Source organism: Penicillium pulvis (genome assembly GCF_028828015.1).
Source record: "Penicillium pulvis strain IBT 33274 chromosome Unknown contig_10_segment0_segment0, whole genome shotgun sequence".
In the NCBI taxonomy this organism is placed as follows: domain Eukaryota; kingdom Fungi; phylum Ascomycota; class Eurotiomycetes; order Eurotiales; family Aspergillaceae; genus Penicillium; species Penicillium pulvis.
In genome coordinates this window covers 2202650-2222846 of record NW_026643071.1, presented here as the reverse complement: position 1 = coordinate 2222846, position 20197 = coordinate 2202650, and the positions used below count along the sequence as shown (strand labels likewise).

At 48.7% G+C, this 20197-nt stretch overlaps 5 protein-coding genes across 5 annotated transcripts; 3 read left to right on the top strand and 2 right to left on the bottom strand.

Moving 5' to 3' along the window:
* Nucleotides 1-820: 820 nt before the first annotated feature.
* On the top strand, nt 821-6883 carry N7503_000850 (uncharacterized protein; the record flags this gene model as incomplete). Its single annotated transcript, XM_057060411.1, has 1 exon — nt 821-6883. The coding sequence occupies one exon, from the start codon at nt 821-823 to the stop codon at nt 6881-6883; it is 6063 nt and encodes a 2020-aa protein (XP_056927334.1).
* Nucleotides 6884-7096: 213 nt separating this feature from the next.
* On the bottom strand, nt 7097-8746 carry N7503_000849 (nucleic acid/nucleotide deaminase domain-containing protein; the record flags this gene model as incomplete). Its single annotated transcript, XM_057060410.1, has 1 exon — nt 7097-8746. One exon carries the CDS (start codon nt 8744-8746, stop codon nt 7097-7099), a length of 1650 nt encoding a protein of 549 aa, XP_056927333.1.
* A 799-nt stretch (nt 8747-9545) lies between these two features.
* On the top strand, nt 9546-10217 carry N7503_000848 (uncharacterized protein; the record flags this gene model as incomplete). The annotated part of the gene is made up of 3 exons (XM_057060409.1): nt 9546-9588; nt 9645-9727; nt 9783-10217. The coding sequence occupies 3 exons, from the start codon at nt 9546-9548 to the stop codon at nt 10215-10217; spliced, it is 561 nt and encodes a 186-aa protein (XP_056927332.1).
* Nucleotides 10218-10709: 492 nt separating this feature from the next.
* Nucleotides 10710-15141, top strand: N7503_000847 (ATP-dependent helicase dcl2-2; the record flags this gene model as incomplete). Its single annotated transcript, XM_057060408.1, has 7 exons — nt 10710-10805; nt 10865-10893; nt 10949-10994; nt 11074-11326; nt 11384-11519; nt 11574-12566; nt 12630-15141. The coding sequence occupies 7 exons, from the start codon at nt 10710-10712 to the stop codon at nt 15139-15141; spliced, it is 4065 nt and encodes a 1354-aa protein (XP_056927331.1).
* A 1005-nt stretch (nt 15142-16146) lies between these two features.
* On the bottom strand, nt 16147-19637 carry N7503_000846 (uncharacterized protein). The gene is made up of 4 exons (XM_057060407.1): nt 19064-19637; nt 18870-18981; nt 18467-18819; nt 16147-18419 (listed from the first exon to the last, which is right to left on the bottom strand). The coding sequence occupies exons 1-4, from the start codon at nt 19480-19482 to the stop codon at nt 16322-16324; spliced, it is 2982 nt and encodes a 993-aa protein (XP_056927330.1). The 5' UTR covers nt 19483-19637; the 3' UTR covers nt 16147-16321.
* Between the last annotated feature and the right edge of the window lie 560 nt (nt 19638-20197).

The window sequence follows — 20197 nt, the reverse complement described above, 5'->3', positions numbered from 1 at the left end:
GTGATCTGTATATCGGATCATGCCGTAGAAGAGGCTGGGAGTCAGGTTACGGTGTCTAGGTCGGGTTGGACGTGCCATTATCAGCTAGTATTCCAAATCAATGTTGCAGACTCGGCATCGAAAATTCAAGGGCTTCGGACGATGTCGACAGATGGGACATCAAGTATTTGATTCCAGACTTTTCTGGTTCAGAATAGGTATTTTCGTCATTTGATAGGGATTTTGCATAGCACTTGCTAGTCTTAGTTCGAGCAAAATACTTACTCCTCTGCATGTAGGACTGTCCATCCCATCTTCCTCTTCGTTTACAATCTCAAGCCGATACGATCTCTCAACAATTCATTTATTATATGTTCAACTATATACGAATAAGATTGCTCTAAATCATTGCTCTGCCTATTTTCACGGGTACCACGACCTGAGATTTCACGGGTACAACGACCTGAGATGAGGTGGAAGGACTCACAATGAGTATAGCACGGTCAGAGGATTGTAATAATTACTCATTATTACGCCGCAACGCCAAGTGACGCTTGGGGCCTTAACGGCTATTTTGACGTCATTTTAAGCTTTCTATTACTAGAATAAGGCTCTCGCCGAATTTAATGTTAGTCAAATTTCACAAAAAGGTCTCATGTGCACAGATTCACAATGAACAAATGGCTTTAAATCCTATTCTCATGCGTGATTGGTTTGAGAAATAGATACGGGTCTTTGGTGACTCCACAATCTCGGGTCGTTGCGGCTCGGTTCGTCCGCAACCTTGGGACATGCCTTCCCCACTAAGGGTTCCCAAACATTCATCCAAATTTGAATCATCATGCCCCCTTCTTCGGACTCCGAGGCAAATGACACCATCCTAGTCAGCTCAGAAGATGTGCGTGATTTCAACAAGGAGAACCTCCTTCCCTTACCAGCCGAAGATCTGATCAAGATTAGAGAATGGCTACAACCAACGCCCTACGACCAGGAGAAAAGCGAATTCCCCCGACATCTCGCATCTCACCTTGGGGGAACCGGCAAGTGGCTTACATCTACCTCTGTCTACCAGCAGTGGCACCAAAGCGGTGATAATGGAATCTTGTGGATCAAAGGCATCCCAGGCTCGGGCAAGTCCGTCATGGCTGCCTCAATAATCGATCAACTGCGCAAGGAAGAAGTTCCCGTTCTTTATTTCTTCTTCCGACAAATCATTGACGCCAACCACCAGCCTGTGGCTGTGTTGCGGGACTGGCTATGTCAGATATTGCCTTATAGCCCTGCCTTACAACTGAAGTTGATGGAGAAGAGCAAAAATCGGTCCCTCAGTATTCTATCCCTAAGTGACCTCTGGAAAGATCTCAAATTCGCATTAGCCTTGCTTCCCAGGGTTTATTGTGTCACGGACGCATTGGACGAGATGGACCAGGGGAATGATGACTTCCTCCACGCACTAGTCAACTTCAGCCAGTGGCGCCCTGCAAATGTCAAAGTACTCATCACTTCGCGCCCGGTATTTGCTGTGGAAAATCCCTTACGAACATTCCCTATCCCGCACATTCGACTGGAAGAACGATTGGTCGATATGGATATTTCTGCCTACGTACGATACAGGCTTCGAAGCTCGTCTATTCTGCCTGAATTCCGGGACGTCATTGTGGAAGCCATTCCTGGTCGGGCAAACGGCCTATTCCTATATGCAAAACTTTCAATGGATGCCTTTTTAGAACCGGGTGCTGATGTGCGCAAGGTCCTTGAGGCGCTGCCAGCCGACTTGAATGTGATGTACGATGATCTGTTGCGAGTGCATGCAAAGCGCTCAAATATCCCTGATGAGTTCCAATTACTTGTCTTGCAATTTGTCATTTATGCTACACATCCTCTTCGCCTGCTCCAAATTGCCGAAATGGTGAACACTGTCTATGTTCCAAATGGAGACCAAAACCTCAAGACTACCAAGGACCTGGTAAGGGCTGCCTGTGGCCCGCTGCTGGAAATTCTCCCTGATGAAACAGTCTCCGTTGTGCACCACTCATTCACCGAGTTTCTCAAAGGGGCCACCCGGTCAACCGATAGTCTTTTCGGTTATCCAATCCTCCAATCCGGTCCAACAAATCAACGCCTCGCGATCGCATGCTTAGAATACCTCAATTCTGGCTGTCTAGGTAAATTCAATACAACGGGAGTTGTCCAACGTGGCACTTCTTATCATAATCTTAAACAGGAGAAATTAAAGCAGATCGAACTGAAGTTCCCGTTTCTGAGATACGCAGCACGCAATTGGTATGTCCACACCTCTCGCGCTGTCCTGGCAGGTGTAGACATGTCACTGTATCACGACGCACTTGATACTTTCTTGGAAGATGATAAGAAGCTTAGAGCCTGGCTTCGTGTTAACAGGTGGAACGCTCAGAGGCGCATCGATCCTCTTCATATTGCCGCTGAACATGGTCTCTCGCAGTACACTGCACACCTGCTACAAAAAGGAGATGTCGATGTCAATTCAAAGACTTCTGAGGGCAGAACACCTCTGTTCATCGCTGCGCAATCAAATCATGCAGATATTGTCCGCATGTTACTCGAAAATCGAGCCGATCCTGATATGCAGGATTTCAATGGGCTAAAGCCCCTTCATCAAGCTGCCGAACGCAAAAATGTTGAAGTGGTCAAAATATTGCTTGCTGCAGGGGTTGACCCACTGACTCCCAAGACAAAAGAAAATCGCGATCCAAGACGCCGCGGGGATATGCCTACACGTGTGGGGGTGACGCCATTCATGTATGCATGCAAAAGGGGCCATGTCGAGACAGTAACCGAGTTTCTGCCTTACCTGAAATCCATCGAAATATTCAGTCAAGCCCTTTCATGGGCAGCTGAATCAGGACATGCAGCTCTTGTGGATTTGATCCTTCGGCATTCTGCAGTTGATGTGAATGAGCAGATCGGAGACGGCACTGCCATTTTCAAAGCTTGTAAATCCGGTAATTATAAGACGATCGAGGTTTTGTTGCAAGCTGGGGCTGACCCAAACAAACCTTCTTCCAATTCTGGGAGGGTTCTGGCTGGTGATGTTAGGACTGGACCTAGCATAATTCAAGAACAGAGGCGTTTTACAGCCTTGCATGCCCTTTGTGGAACTCATCGTTACGGACATAACATCCAGGATAACCTAAAGAGCTTGCACCTTTTGCTCAAAGCGGGAGCTGATGTCAATTTGAAGGCTTTGGATGGATCGACAGCCCTGCATTTTGCTTGCCAAGACAACATTGAGCTGGTCAAACCGCTGATGGATGCAGGTGCAGATCCAAATATGGAGACCAATTCTGGAACCACTGTACTACACACAAACGGAGCGACAGACAAGGAACTGCTGCCCCTACTTATGGCAACAGGGCGTATGGATATTAACAAGGCTTCAAGAGAGACGGGAAAGAGTCCCTTGCATTTTCGGCTTTCGGGTGCTCACCCAAAGTCACTCAGTATGTTCTTGGTGTATAAACCCGATGTCAATGCCACGGACATCAAAGGTGATAGTGCGCTACATATGGCCAGTTCCATCAACGAGGGTACCTTTGATGCTTTATTAGCTGCGGGTGCCGACGTGAATTTGCAGAACAAAGCAGGGGATACTCCGTTGCATCTTCACAGGCGTGAGAGGATATCCTGGTTATTGAATGCCGGGGCAAACATTGAGGCCCGGAATCACGAAGGCCAAACGCCGCTCTTCAAAGGCTTCGCTGATGCCAATTATCGTCAGCTCCTGATCAAGCACGGCGCCCGTCTTGATACACGAGACTACAAGGGCCGAACTCTGTTGCATAGGTTCATTGAGAAGTCACCTGATTTCAAGAACCTGGGCCCTCTAATAGATCTTGGCCTAGATCCTACCTCTGTGGATTATGAAGGTAACACGCTTTTATTCGAGTTGGCCTTCAAACGCTCCACTTTAACAACCGGGACTTTTGAATTTTTGGTGAATTCGGGCCTCGATATCGACCAAGCAAACAATGCCGGTAGGACCTTGATGCATATCCTGTGTGATCACAAATATAATCCGGAGAGCTGGAACTCAAAACTGCAAGTCTTCGACTATGTCCTTCAGGTCTCTAAAAATTTGAATCCTCGTGATCGTGATGGTATACAACCTTTGCATATTGCTGCTTCAAATTCTGAAGTGTCAGTCTTCAAGCTTCTCGATGCCGGGGCAGATTTATTCGGCACCACAAGCGAAGGTATGATGATACTCCATATTGCGGCTCGAGCACGCCAGCCTGGTGTCATTGGCATTGTTCTCTCCAGAATTGCAGGCCTCGAAGAATCGAAGCGCAAGGCGTTCATTAATCAGCAAAACCAAGAAGGAAATGCAGCTCTCCACTATGCTTGCCGATCAGGTCGACCTGAAAGCGTTAAAGCATTGCTTGAGGCGGGTGCGGATCCTAATTTGCTAAACAAGGATGGACACTCCCCATTCAGAGCATGTGCCTATTTCGAGGCAGAGAAAGAAGACCATCTGGAAATGGAGCATAACGCAACTCGTCTGGAGGAGATATTTGAAATGCTGATTTTCCATGGTGCCGTTGTCAACGGAGATAATGGATCTCTTCAAAGCACATTCAACGCTGCCGTATCATATCAACATGAGTATACCGTTGATTGCCTCTTGTCGCTATCAGACCGCATTCCTGGTGTAGAGCCCATCACGCACTCGATGACTGAGGACTATCTCCTGTGCTCTCATCGCCTGGGAGCGAAAAAGCGAAAGTTGAGAGCAAGTGGAAGAATCCCGAAACATGACAATATCTCGGATATTTCGCTTGCAGAAATGGATTTCGACTTTGCAGAAAAGCTGATTTCTTTAAGGCACTTCGATCTGTTTGAAAAGAGAGTCTCGGAAGGATTTGATCTCGCCAGACTCCACGAGAAAAAGGGATCTTTCTTGCATCATCTTGTTAGACTCGGTTATAGAAACCTTCTTGTCCGATTATGTTCACATGATGCTGCTTTAAAATTCGATGACCATGACCGTTGCCAAGTTCCAGAAAAGGACGAAGAAAATGCACCGGGTCGCCCTCCTCGCCCTCAAAGTTTCATTCAATCCTTGCTGTTTGCTGCCTGCAACTGCCCGCTGCCTAATATGGACGTCCTCCAGTTTCTTGTCGAGGACATGGGCGTCAATGTCGATGTGCAAAGCAGGGAATACAAAGAATTGGGTGGCAATGTTCTTCATATCCTCGCTGCCGGGTGTAATTGGTGGCATGTCGCTCAAGCTTTGCCTTATGTCATCAAGATGGGTGCAAATATAGAGCTGCGTGACCAAAAAGGGAGAACGCCCTTGCACATTGCATTGGATTTTCTTGTGAATGGACCATTCTATAAGGAAGCAACGAGGATCCTAATTGAGAACGGGGCAGATGTCAATGCCGCAGATTCTAAAGGAAGAACTTGTTTATCCAGAGCCGGACGTGAGCTGGAGATGACGAAGCTGCTACTCAATCACGGGGCCAGGATAAACGCAGTGGCTATCTTTGAAGCAATTGAATACCGGCAAATTGAGGTCTTGAAAGAACTGCTCTCCCGAGGTGACAATGCCAATTTGAGGATACCTAAGCATAAGACAGTCGAGGCACGCGAAACAAGACCAAGGTTTGTTTCAGGCAAGATTGCTGACTACCAACTTTACCCCGTGTTAGAAGCCTCTTTGAATACTCGTAGGCCAGACATAACGGTCAGCAAAAAGGTGGATGCAGAGAACCGGAGGCAGGTCATGGTGACACTTCTCAATCATGGCGCAGATCCATATGCTACCTTTTTCATTGAAGCCGAAGTGACCGATGGCAAATCTCACAGAGCCAGCAAGAACCCCGACTCGCAGGAATCAAGTTCGACATGGAAACAAGAATCACCCATTGTGATTCATGAAATGTTTGCACGAGGAGAGGTAGTCGAGCCATTGTTCCACCTGCCAACCTTGCGACTTGAACTTCGAGATCCTCAAGGCCGCACTTTGCTCCTTGCTGCCTTTGACGGCAAGACACTGGGCCACACAGTCGATTACGGGGACGGAGTCACCAAAACCGTCTTGCAAGAGCTCCTAGATCGTGGAGCAGATGTAACAGCGCAAGACAGTGATGGCAGAACAATCCTTCATCGCATCAAGGCCTTAGACTCTAAGACCGACGCTTCCAAGATACTCAAAGCTCACCTCAACAAGACTCCAAGCCTCATCCACCTAGCTGACCGGGCCGGTAATACAGCATTGCACTATGCACTCTATCAACAACGCTCCACAGTGATCAGTCCAAGCTTCACAACCGCCAATCCACCCTTCTTCTACGGTCGAGACCCTTTTGTACCCTTCACCGACTACCCTAATTTACTTCTGGACCACGGCGCCGATCCTCTTCAACCTGACCAGAGGTGTGATACGGCCCTTCATCACCTCGCAAAGTCACTTCGCTACCAAGGCTTCAAAGACTTATTCCAGCGGTTCCTCAACGCCGGCGTTGATATCAACGCCCGAAATGAGAAGGGTAGATCGCCGCTCTTCTACTATGTTGAGGGTGCTGTGCATGAAGATTGGATTCCCCGAGGCGGTGATAATTCAAGTGATGAGAGGCATGACCCCTTCTTTGATTTTTTCAGAGATGCAGGAGCGGACTTCTTCGCAAGCGACAATGATGGCAACACTTTGCTTCATCTCTTGGCTACCAGGCAACCTGATACGTGGAAACCGGGCAGTCTACACGAAGGCATAGATGCTTCAGTGGAACGCTTCAAGTTTTTAATGGGATTGGGGCTTGATCCTATGGCGGAGGATGCGCAGCAGAGGACCAGTTTAGATGTTGCCGCGGCTTATAGAAGTGAGCATATTATTAAATTGTTTAAGCGGAAACCAATGGAGTAAGAACACGAGGAACCAATTTGTACAGTCTCCGGTCATGAAATGGACAAATTGCTAGGCCACTTACTTGTATATAAAGGTGACAACTTTATAGCAACTGACTTCCAAAGGGCTCTATGTTTTGTCTTTTTTCTTCGTTGCTTGCTCATCAATAAATCTGAATTCGTGCTTGATAAAAGGCTGACAAAAATTCATAACAAAAATCGGTTGTAGCAATTAAAGTTTCACCCCGCCAATTGGGGACTCATCATCACTCTCAGCCTCTGCGCTATCCTCACTGGGGGAGGAGCTATTGCTCAAAGGAGGAAACACTGTGTCTACGACAGATGCTCGAGGATTAGGCCCAGCTTTATATTGAAGATCGAGCGTTTCTATGAACTCTTCAATGGAAAGATTGGCAGTCGACGAGATGAGATCAGATTCGATGTCAATGATGGTTGAGGTGCCACCTGCCGTCGAGTCTGCGTGGTTCATACGCCTGCCGGCACTGGTAGCAATGTCGTTTGTTAAATTCCTTCGGACGGTGTCAGTCATGCGAGACAGAATATCCTTTTGGTCCCGGTAGCGTATCGCGGCATTCGACCCACTTGCATGGATATCCGGAAGTCGCCAAGCCGTGTACAGCTTCTGATGGGAGGGGGGAATCGCATATTTTCCCGGATGGCAAGTGATGAAAAGGTGACAGAGGTAGCATGCTGGCTTGCTGCACCCAATGTACCTGTCCTGCTCGAAGAGAAATCTGCCTCGCGTCTGCTCAAAATGATCGAGGACCAGGAGTTCCGCATGGACGCGCGTTTTGCTTTTACAGAGATCTCTGGACAGCACCCTGTCCAGTTCATCCTCCGAGTAAATTTGTTGTAATTGCCGCAAGAACTGTTCCCTTTCGGCAGGCAGAGAGAACATACGATTGCTGATCATCTTTATATTACAAGTACGAGCCGAGAGGGTGATACGCTTCTCCGGTGACCTGTTTATCGTCTCGATGCGAAGGCCTCGTGCTAGCTGTGAACGTAACCCCATGGTCGCCAAGATCAGACGTTTGCACTGAGAAACGTGCTTCCCTAGCTTGTAGAGCAACTTAGAGAGTCGCTCAAAATGACGGGATTGCTCGGCGTTCCCGGGATGGTCATACAAGGCTTTGAAAACATCCTGGTCACGATAGCTGGAGAGGGCTAGAGTTGGCATATCGGATTCCTGGAGCGGGATGCCATCTTTCGATAAGTTTGCAGCAAACCAGGTACGGAGCTTGATAATGCTGTCTCGATCTGCTCGTAATTGTACATTAGCCTTGATCCTCAATAAGGCTGGATTCTCCCGGAAAGAAGAAAAGTAAGGTCGTGTACCTTTTAAAGTAGACTCAGTGCATAGCCGATCCATTACCAAAGAGACTGTTTTGTTCACTTGCTGATAGTATTGAAAGATCTTCGGGGCATTGAGTGACAGCACACAATCGGCTAAGAATTTAAAGATCTGTTGGCCCTCCTTCTCGTCCAGTCTAACGGTGTGGTTGCTGATGACCCATGAAAGAATTCGCTGAATAGTCTCCAGAAGGCTGGTGACCTTGCTATCGATGCCACTATTGGCAGCCAACAGAATCACTATCTCCTCGGGGGTTTCTTCTAATGCAACTGCAGTGACGTAGCCAGGTTCCTTTCGATATGCACAAATATAGGCGATGGCATCGACAAAATCTCGGCAGCGCTTGGGGTCAGTCAGTCCCGGCTCTTCCTGTAAGATTTCACTTGGTTTGATCCGATCCCCTCGAACTTGACTCAAGGTATAGAGCAGGCACAGAGGCTCGTAGAGCAACCGTAATTTGCGAGGTTGATGGCACATCAACGATGCCTCTGAGATGTCTTCGTTCATTGCGTCCGGCTTGGGAGAGCGTTCGAAGATACAATCAAAAAGTTCTCAAGGTCAAATGTGATAATCGTCTCTGAAGGCCTGATTTGAATACATACTATAGAGACCATCCATCTTTTTATAAGTCATATCGCCTCGCCTTTTGGTTGCAATGTCTGACTCATTGCGCCTGGGTGACTCGTGGAGAGCCTCGTTCACTATCTCTGCCCAATGCTAACCTCCATGCCGGTTTTTTTTTTTGCCTTTTCTTTTCTTTTTCCTCTTCCTCTCATTTGAACCCCTCTTCCTCGGCCTCCAATCAGTGTCCCTAGGTTTTGTTGGTTTCATCCGATCGCTATATGACATGTCACATTCAAGCACGTAATGTTGCGTCTCTGAAAGTGGAATGTGCGCCAAAGCACCGCTCTGCATGGATATTTCCTTGCTTCAACCTGTTGAGCAAGGGTCGTGTTGGTTGCGGCGTACGCCTCTTGGTACTTTTACAGGGTGGTCTTTACCCATGTCTGCCAACTGGTTCTGCGGCTGATAACCCCGCATGAACAACACATACACATTGACGAGAGCATGACACGTCACGAACTAGATGGTTCCAGCATGTACTTTCTTTACAATTCGCAAAATTGATAGCGAGCTCAGAGGTTGCTATTCGTCCTGGCAGAGCCTCACAATGAGTCACATCTGAGCATTCCCCTCCCTGCAGTCTTGGAATTTTCATGTAGGAACTATTTCAAAAGAGACGAGGTCCCACACCATCAACAGACCCTGTTGATACTCCAGTCTACTGCCACCCTAAAGCACCAGCATGGCCAATTTGCAAGGTTATAATCAACACACCGAGCCCGATGGTGAGTCCAATCAACCATCTATCTAATTATCTGATCTTACAATACATCGTACAAAGACCATCTCATCGGTATGCTCGTTTGTCGTCTATCGGTGATTTCCTCCCTCGTGGGCTCTGGAAAATCTCGCAATGAGGCTGAGGTTAGCCCAGTGTGCTTGTCATCTCTCATTGGCTTACGGACTCACATTGACCTAGGTTTATTTCGAAAATGCTTTCCAAACAATCAACTGGAATGGAATGATGACTTCGCTCGAGGTCGCTGAAGGTCCTCCTCGGGCAACTATTGAAGAAGCCAACGATGCTCGAGACCAAGTGGTCACGCTCATAGGACAGACTTATAGAGCCTGTCCTGAGTCACGAAGACTTGCGCTTCTACGGGGCCTCGCCGATATCTTCTCATCCGCTGCTTCTGGACAAGCCCGTCGAGAAAACGAAGAGATATTGATTACGGAAACCCCCCAGTCGAGTGCTTCTAGTCCAGCTCACTCGGAGCCTAGCCAAGATAACGACCATTCAGTTGCTATCCATCGGTATACTTGTCTCTTACATGAGAGGGCCCAGAGAGAGAATAAGAGACTGCAGAAAATTGAGGAGGCAATTACAATTGACCCCCCCCTCTGTTCAGAGTAAGAGTACAGTATGGAGACGTTACCTGTTCTGGAGAGGCTCGGACAAAGAAGGAAGCGGCACACTTGGCCGCCAGAGCAATTTGTGGCCAATTAAATGAAACTGCCTGAGTGGTTCAATTCAGGCCATTGCGAGGGATTGCTTTTTAAATCTAGTAATTAGAGGAAAGGGTAGACGATTCATAGTTTGTGGTTCTGTGAGTAGTCATGAATAATATCCTTATGGGCGGTCAAGATTTCAATCAGTAAATGCTCGATTAGCTGGTAGCTTTACTTGCAACTCGATAGGCAGATCTTCGGATATGACCCTAGTCAGATAATAAAGTATGCTCGAATTCCATTGGAGAGCACAATGCCAACTTGAGAAAGGGCGTTTCAACCCCCGCAATGCTACGTTTTTCGGAAATCCCCCCCCCCCCCCCCCCCCAATTTCACCACAAGATTGACCTTTTCCCTATTTTTTAGTTTGGATACCACAGGTGTTTCGCTACCCAAAATGCCTCCAAATCGCAAGGAAAACCAGCAACTGAAGGAGCGAGCGTACCAATTGGAGATGCTGCAAGCTAGCCTTCAGCAAAACATCATTGTTGCGGTGAGAAGCGGAAGTTTTTCAATGAAATTTCAGATCATTTTCTGACTGGAGCACTTTAGATGGGTACTGGAACAGGGAAAACGCTCATGTCTGTCAGCCTTTTTCGGTTGCACCTTCTTTAAAACCACTGACAGATAACTCAGAGCGATTCTTCGGATCCGGGAAGCATTGAATATGAGTCCAGATAAGGTAAACATTCCTTTGTTTCCCCTCATTGGTATTACGTTGGGCAGTGGCAAGAGCGCTCATCCGAATTATCTACATCTAGCTTGTATGGTTTCTCTGTCCCACGATTGCGCTATGTAAGCAACAAGCCGAGGCTCTCCGGTCCCATCTTCCCTCCAGTCGGGCTCGATCATTCACAGGCAAAGATCAAGTAGACCGTTGGGGAGAAAAGGCCATTTGGGATGCCGCTCTGGCGGGTGTGCGAGTCGCGGTCTCGACCCACCAGGTACTCCTTGACGCCTTAACGCACGGGTTCGTAAATATGGGCCAGTTTTCGCTACTCGTATTTGATGAAGGTAAGCATGAGTAGGCAGTATCTTGGTTGTTGATATATTGACGTGCATATCAACCAGCTCATCATTGTACAAAGAACAGCCCGGCGAACAAGATCATGACGATTTTCTACCATCCCTACAAACAAATGAGCGCTTTACCTCGAATCCTGGGCCTGTCAGCCTCTCCAGGGAATTCAGATGTATCTAGCCTCCAGTAGGTCTATAATTGAGACAGTGTGAGAGAAGACGCTGATTGTTTACATAACAGGGAGCTGGAGATCAATCTCGACAGCAGGTGTATGGCTCCAAATAGACACTATAAGGAGCTGCTAGATTTTACCAACCGTCCGGAGATCCGCATCTGCTGCTTCTTAGATGGAGGTTGGTTATGCAAAACAACCGAGCCTCAGCTATTGAGTCGACTGCGTGACATGGTCGAACGTGCGAGTGAAAGTCACCATGCATCAAAGACCTCGCAGCTTCGTCGATTTTTACGGAGGTCGGAAGCTTTATATCACGAGCTCGGCAGCTGGGCTGTGGCTGAGTATATGTTCACCTCTATCAGGCACTTTAAAGAGCACCAGCGCTCGCATGCTGAGACAAGTTGGTCTCCTCATGCTGTCAAAGACTTTACCATGCAGATGGTCTGCGATCTTGGCTGTCTGGAGCAGCCCCAATTACCTATCGTACCCGCTGATCTGTCCCCGAAATGCCGGGAGCTCCTCGAGACTTTATCCCGTCTGGCAGATTGTGACTTTCATGGGCTAATTTTTGTGGATCAACGAGCAACGGTGATAATACTAAAGTCGCTCATCGAGCGATATCCTGGTATCAAATATCCCTTACGCTGTGGAACTTTTATTGGCATGTCAAGTATTCACGGTCGAAGGGACCTTGATATCTCGCACGCTGAAATCCACGGCCAGGAAGAAACACTAGCCAAGTTCCGTATGAGAGCCTTGGATCTTATCATCACCACAAATGTAATGGAAGAGGGAATCGACATTCCTGCATGCAATACTGTTATCAGCTTTGACCGGCCTCGCAGTATTAGGTCTTTCGTTCAACGACGCGGGCGGGCTCGCCAAGGAAAATCCACCTTTATCATATTCCCGGATGATGAACAGGATGAGGAAGAGTTGAAGAAGCTTATAGAGGCTGAAGACGGGCTGGAAAAGGCATATCGAGATGACACACGAGCTGTTTCAAATCTGCCATGCGAGGCAGAGTCTTATCCGTCACTAGTAGTGGAAAGGACAGGGTATGCGTATCTGCTACAAAGGATGAAAGGGGAAAATCAGGATAGCTAACTGTTCTATAATAGCGCTCAGCTGGGCATGCTGGATTCTGCGAGCCATCTGAACATTTTCTGTGCGAAAATACTTAAACAACCATATACTATCAACAGACCCATATACCGCTACCAGGAACGTCCTAATCACCAAATTCGAGCCACAGTTCTCTTACCCAGTGCCTTACACCCGTCTCTTCAAGAAATCGATGGCTTAAGCTGGTGGTCTAGTAGGAAGCTCGCGAATGCCGACGCTGCACTGCAAGCATATAAGGCCTTGCGGGCGGCAGGCTTGGTGAATGATCATCTACTACCCACAAAGCCCGCTGATCTTGTTGACTCGGCCCTACTTTCTTGCAAAGGTTTCCACCTTCTACCTGAGCCAATAAATCCTTGGGCTGAGCTGGCTGCTCGATGGGATTCGGGTGAAGTGAGCCTGTACGCTCACCGTTTGCAGATCCAACACCCACGAAAGGATATCCTCGAGTTGGTGATAATAATTCCATTGCAGATCAATATGCAAGCCCGTTTCCCCTTATTTGTGGATGATAAGACAACAACAATGGTCCACCTATGGCCGGGCTCACTGGTCGCCGCTGACATTCAAACCCGAACGCTCTACCGTCAAGTCACTCATTTGATCCTTCAGTCTGTACATGGAGGCCTGCTGCAATATAATCATCAAATGGACTTTGTAGCGCTATTTGTTCCAGATTCTGCACCAACCGCGATGCAGGCATTCTTGGATGCATTTTCTGGCAGCCTTCGCCTCAATGAGGCTTTGAAGACGGTTCACCGCACATGTGGACCAGGACTTCTGCGTGACTCAACACGGCCCCTCTACCCATGGATCATGAATCCGTGGCCCTCAGATCACTCCTGTGGTATTGAAGAGCTTCAGGGACACATATACCCTCTACCTCGCAGAAGAAACTTTCTTTCTCGATGCCCACCAGGAGGGTCGACATCGGCATATCCGGCACCAACCCATGAAGCTAAAAAGACGGTCCTCAATGATCAAAGCCTGACGGTGGATTGCTTGCCCTTTAGATGGGCAGAATTGGCTCTCTATATTCCCAGTATCACCCATGAAATTGGTACACATATGGTGGCCGAACAACTACGGGAAAAGGTCTTATCGGGCATGGAATTCCACAGAATAGGCCTTCTTTCCTTGGCTATTCAACCTACTTGCTCCGAGAGGCCTGCTCGTTTCCGGTCTCTGGCTTTTGTGGGTGCTACTTTTCTCAAATATATCATTAGCGAGCAGTTGTTCCTCCATCACTATGCCTGGCATGAAGGCCTACTATCTAAAGTCAAGGAGGCTGTTATCTCGGACTGTGGGCTGGCCCAAGCGGCCAAAATGTGTGGCCTTGGGAGATTCCTTATCACAAGGCGGTTCAGCGGGAAGAAGTGGGAATCCATTTGGATCTCTAGCCTACTTTCACCACGGAGCTTCGCGGAGCCGCGGAAGGTCAGCACAAGGACGCTAGCAGAGATGGTTAGAGCGATTGTGGGGGCTGCCTATGTGGATGGTGGCAGTAAACAAGCAGCAGACTGTGCTGCAGCTATTATACCGGCAATTAAGACCTGGCATGCTGCAGCACTTAGTGATGGCAGCTTTGAGCAGATTCGGCGGAGCTCCATGGTCTCATATCCTTTGGCACTTGGCGAGACGGAAAAGTTACTTGGGTACACATTTACAGACCGTAGTCTGCTGGTGGAGGCCTTGACGCATCCTTCTCACTACGGGTCCGGATTGACTCGGACTAGTGCCTACGGGCGACTCTCCTTCTTAGGCGATGCTGTGCTTGAGCTAGTGGTGACCCAAACTCTGCTCTACGCTCCGAAAAGAACCTTGGAGGTAGATCGCTTGCAAAGTCTTCGAGCCGCTGTCACTAATCATCTATTCTTGACCTTTCTGTGCTTGGAGTTCCATTTGGATATTAATGCTGAAGGAGATGTCTCGCTGCCAACCCTTAGCCGGACGGTGGAGCCCCAAGATGAGGTCTATTTGTGGACCTTTTTACAATCGCATAGCCATGAGCTGACAACTGCTCTGGGCACATTTCGATCAGCGTCCCGGCATGATTGCTGGAAGATTCAACGAGCCTTCTTGAGGAATGAACGATACCCTTGGGCTGAGCTAGCCGCAATGAGTGGCCACAATGTCCTGAGTGATATTGTTAAGAGCGTGATTGGGGCGGTGTTTGTGGATTCTCGAGCTAGCCTGAGGGATTGTCAGCGTCTGGTGGGTAGGCTGGGAATTCTCAGTCGTGTGAAGCAATTACTCCGCAATAGCGTGGTCACAGACCATCCGACGGTCTTGTTACACAAGTTGTATCCCGAGGCAAAGATATTCTTCCAGAGCTACACTACGCCCACATTAGAAAACAAATTCTGCTGTGCGGTCTGGTTGAATGACGAGAAGACTGTTGATTGCACGGGGTATCCCAGCCGGGAAGCTGCCATGATATTTGCTTCTCAGGCTATAGCTAGGCTTCATCAAGAAAGCCTAAAGGCTAGTAACGGCCAAGAAATATAGAGGCTTAATTGCTACCCACAGGTTTGGCACTGAAGCTCTTCGCGCAGAACAAAACCCATGTCCAAGAAGCCTCACAAGAGCCTTCCGTCTATGATTCCAGCCAGATCGGTTTTTCGTGACGGATTTCGGTCTTGGGTGTCTTTCTAGCAAGCATCTTATTGAAATTCAATCCGCTTTATCAGAATTTAGATAACCATGCGTAAATCTTTCCATAACAATATACCTTCATGAAGCTCAGAAAACACGTAGATAAGAGTTTCTCGCCTCTTGCGATACCCCTGAGATGATTAGAGCTTAAAGATCGGAATAGTCATCGATAGGCTATCGACAGTCTCGTCGGGACAGAAGGCATCCCTCCACGGCAGGTTATTAGCGCGATCGGGAAGAGCGATTTGGCACTATTGTTTATACCAAGGGATCTGTTTGACCTCAGAATGGCTTTTCTGCGGTAAATCATGATCCCAAAATCTCGGCCTGGTAAGGATTGTAACCAAATTGGTATAGTCATCACCAGGGATGCAAAATATCATGCAGTTCAGTCCCCTAGGGAGGTGGCTGACGTTAATCACCAGCTTTGTGACACGGTACGAAGCTTCTTGAGCCAGTACCCGACATTATAGTATTCCTTTCTGTATTCGATTTCATCTTCCCAGAGCGCCAGCTTACTTCCTCCCGCCGACCATCCACCGGAATAGGGTAGTTGAACCCACAAGGTAAGGCGCGGATCATGAGTGTTTCGCACGTGCTCTCAACACGACTTTCTTCATCGAATTGCTTAGACGATTTTTGCCTTGTATTTAGCAGCCATCTTCAGGTGTTTTCAGTTCACTGGTTTTTCGCAAAATACAGTGAGTAGGGAGGAAAAAGAGAGGATTGGACCGTGCTGTATATGTCTACTAGACTACTACAACAACCAGCTCTGATTGAACTCATAATAATTGATATTGAATTTGTAACCGAATAAGACCGTACGCTATGTCGAAAACAGGAGCACCGCCATATGTTCCGTTATCCCCTGGGTAAAAGAAATACATATCATAGTTCCGCTAATATGAGACAAAACATGGGCACATGGAGCGATAGATGCAAACTTTAGAAGTGTTCTATCGGGAGTTGATGCGTGAAGGGTGTAGATATCATCATCATGAGGGGCATACAAAAATCACGCAAGGAGACCGGGCTAACGACGAGCATAAAATGGACCTTGGTTTTGCATCGAAAGAAGCGAGTCAGCACGCTGGAAGACATCGCCTTCGAAGAACTTGTCGCTATATGCACTAGCTGGGGTGGAGGGGACGGTAGCTTGCGCTGCGGGACCGAGGGCTGCACTGAGGGGGGTGGAAGGAACAGTGACGGAATGAGGGGACATGCCCACGCCCGCGTAATGGGAGTGGGAGGCGAGAGCAGATGTTGAGACGGAGGTTTGATGCTGGGTGTGTGGAGGTTGCAGCGGCGGGCCATAGAGGTTATTCGGTGCGTTGGTCGCTGGGTCTGCGAGGAAGGACCAGGGAGATGCTTCGATCAGGCGACCGGCTTCTCGGCTAGCCTTTTGGACTGGTCGTAGAATGATGATGATATCCTGAGGGAGAAGGTTCATACTGCGCACCTCCCGCATGTCTGTTATAAGATCCACGAATGACTGCATGAAACCCTTGCACAGCTGCCAGAACTCGCGCTGATTCCGTAGTCCGCCATTTGGCTCTTTGACTTTCATGGTGGATAGGCGCATTCCCAATGCTTCGGAAACCTCGAGACAGCTTCGACACCGGCGGATGAGATTACTCCAAAGCATTTGGATCCCTTCGGCTTCTCGGGATTGTTCGGCCACTTCAAGGCATCGAGATAACTGCCGTCGAGCCAACGGGAGTGCTTGGAGTGCAGCACTGTATGCAGACGTAAGCTGATAGAAGATCTTCTCAAAGAGTCGCTCTTCCTCAATCTCGTCTAGTCCCGTTAAAGGATTAATCCGAGGGCCATTGCCCATAGGCATGGGAGGGAATGACTCTCCAGAGCGGGGTGTAGCCAAGGATGTGGGCACGGAAGTATTGATCAGGTTAGTCCGACTACTAGATCTACTGCGCGCGTAGTTAAAGGCCGGGGTAGCAAAGCCAGGTGAGCCAGTAGCTGCTGTCTGGTTCATGAGTGGCACAGGAACTTGAGGGTGTCGGATAGTAGTATCGCTGCGCAGTCGTCGTGTGGGTGCTGCCGTATCCCGCGGGGGAGTAACCAAGGGCCGCAGGGGCCTTTCTGAAGCCAAAGGCCCTTTGCTTACGTCGGGGATAATTGGCTTGGGCGCCGAGATCCGCCGTTTTTGGATCGGTCGGAGCGAAACGTTGAGACTGGCGCATGCATTTCGCAACTCGACCAGGCCACCAAACATCATCAACATGAGCGAACGCACGTATCGTGAGTCACCATTACAGACAATCTTAGCAGCGCTATTTCGCAGCTGAGTGCCCACATGTGTGTAGGCCGTGATGCATGTTTCACACTCTCTCTTCACGCTTTCGTTCAGTGCCCGAGCCGAATCTGGTTCATCAGAAGGATATTTTTCTGCGTTCTCAAGAGCTTCGTTAAGCCGTTCGACATGACTTGAAGCATTGTAGAACACAAGTTCAAGACTGTGGCGTCGCGTGTCATCACGCTGAATGACATTAATCAGTGTAGATATGTGGGAATGCACCTGGAAAAGAGAGAACAAGATGCCCCTGGCGCTCTCGATAACTGGCTCGGTCGACGCTCTTTCTCCCTTGTGCTCAGGGAGACTCGACATGCGGTTGACCCAGCCATCTCTTGGGCGTCGACGATCTCTAGGGCTGCTAGGGCTCGAGGAGCTACTATCACTTGCAGGAGGAGGCCCTGCTGGGCGTGTTCGAAGGACAGAGCCATGGCTGAGACCCCGCAAATGGCTGTTTCGGTATGGCCGTGTCTCATCCAACGTCCCCAGGTCCGTATTTTTGCGAGTGATGACTCCCATGCGCTTGCTGCGAGCTGCGAAGGATGCTTGGATGATGCCCTCGCTATTACTTCGAATGCGCTCATTAACAGCGTGGGGCGTCACACTAGGCCGTCGGAGACCCTCCATATGGTATGTGCCACTTTGGTGCCCCGAGGCCATGCGATAATGAGATTTACCTGGCACCCCTGGTCCCCGGGAGATGGATGGAGACCGGGAAGATGATGCTGAGCCATCACCAGTGCTTGGGATAACAGGAAATCGACTGCTAAGTTTACGCTTGACTGGAGCCGGCCTTGGTGTTTCGAATGACGATCTCTCGCTGGGTACAATTAGCCTCATACCTTCAAAGTAATCAATACGACGTACCTTGCATCAGCACTAAACTCTGGCTCCGGGGTGCTCGCTGACTGTCGGCTTTTGAGGAATCTCTTTAACTCTGCAGTGATTGCAACCTCCTTCTCATTATCAGACATTGCTGACGGGGCCATTTCCGCTTCCAATCCCTCCAGGACACGTCGAAGTGGGGAGCGAAGAGGGTTTCCTGCAACTTTGAGAACCTGCAGCTTGTTCATATCTGACAAACCCGCAGGTAGGTCATCAAGCCGATTCTGCATGATAGAAAGCACTCGTAATGATCTTAATTTGCCAACCTCGTCGGGTAACAAGCCTATCTTGTTTCGACTAAGATCAAGAATCTCTAGCAGTGGTAATTTGTAAACCTGAGAATAATCAGTATAGGCATTGTGAGGAAAAGGTCAATTATACGCACTCCTTTTGGAAATTCACGGAAGTTATTAGCTCTGATATTGAGGTACCGAAGATGAGAACATTCAGCAAAGCGATAGGGAATGTGAAACAGATGGTTGTTAGAAAGAGAAAGTCTATGCAAAGTCAGTGATATCGCCTCATATTGACGCATAGCTTCATAAAGCCATCTTATGCAGACTGCACCAAACAACGTACCTTTCCACCTCGTCTTTGATTATATCCACTACTGGCTCTGGTATCCGCACAATATGTGAATGACCCAGATCAATGGTTAACTTGGGCTTCACGACATCGGTGACAGCTTCGCTTCCTGCCAGCGACCGTTTTGTATCCTGGATACCACTCTCCACTGCTTTTTTTGCCAACTCAATAGTGTCCTCATGGGTCAACGGTTTCGGGCCAGACGACTTCCCAGAACTTCCAGGCGCGTCACCCATAGCTGTGCCCGGCCTTGATCCGTCTCCTTCAAGTCGTGGGAATCCTTCATTGTATGACAGTGGTGGGGGTACCAGGGAATCGTGCTGTCCTTTCTCATTATCATCTTCCTCGGCCGTGTCTGGGTATGACCGGGGACCACGGACCGTGTCTTCGGGTCGGGTTATCGTAGACATCATTGCTTGCTAGCGCTAGGGCGTGCAAGCTTATAATGGCAAATGCGCCAAATACCAAAGGATCCTCCTGTCTTTCGACCGTTACCAACAGGCAGCAAGCACACTCAACCCAAGCATCGTCAAAAGGGTAGGTGGGCCTCGAGGGGTGGATATGATTGCGCCGGCTCAGGTTTCGGGGCAAGGCGACGCGACAGCGTGGGGTTCAGGGCGAAAGATAACTTGAGTGCAGCGATGGAGATCAATAAGACAGTGGATCGGCAACGTCAAATCCGTTAAGGCTGGAGAGAAGAACACCGAAGGAGCGGGAATGGCGCAATGAAGCTCGGAGGAACGTTGGCCTGTGGCGGAGGTTCAGCCACAGTAGGGTCAAGAACAACCTTGGAATGTATCGCAAGATATGCCGAGTTTATCTGGTGCAAGGTATGTGTACACGGAACTGTTTCTTGAAATCAAGACAGTCCTGGTGGTCCAGATTGAAAGGGAAGTTGGAGAGGCTGGAAGTGCTGTGATTGGACGAGAGGCGCCCGAGCTTTGCGATCAACGGTGTTTTCGTGTTTCAACGGTTGCACGGCCCACTGGTTTGAACCAATTGAAAATGCACACCATTTCATTTCAGCTATAATCCTATGAATACTGCAGGATATTTTACCTAGGTGTATTCATGTTCAAGCAGTCAACTGGCGTGATGCTAAGTTCCTGATACAATACCTAGCAGCTC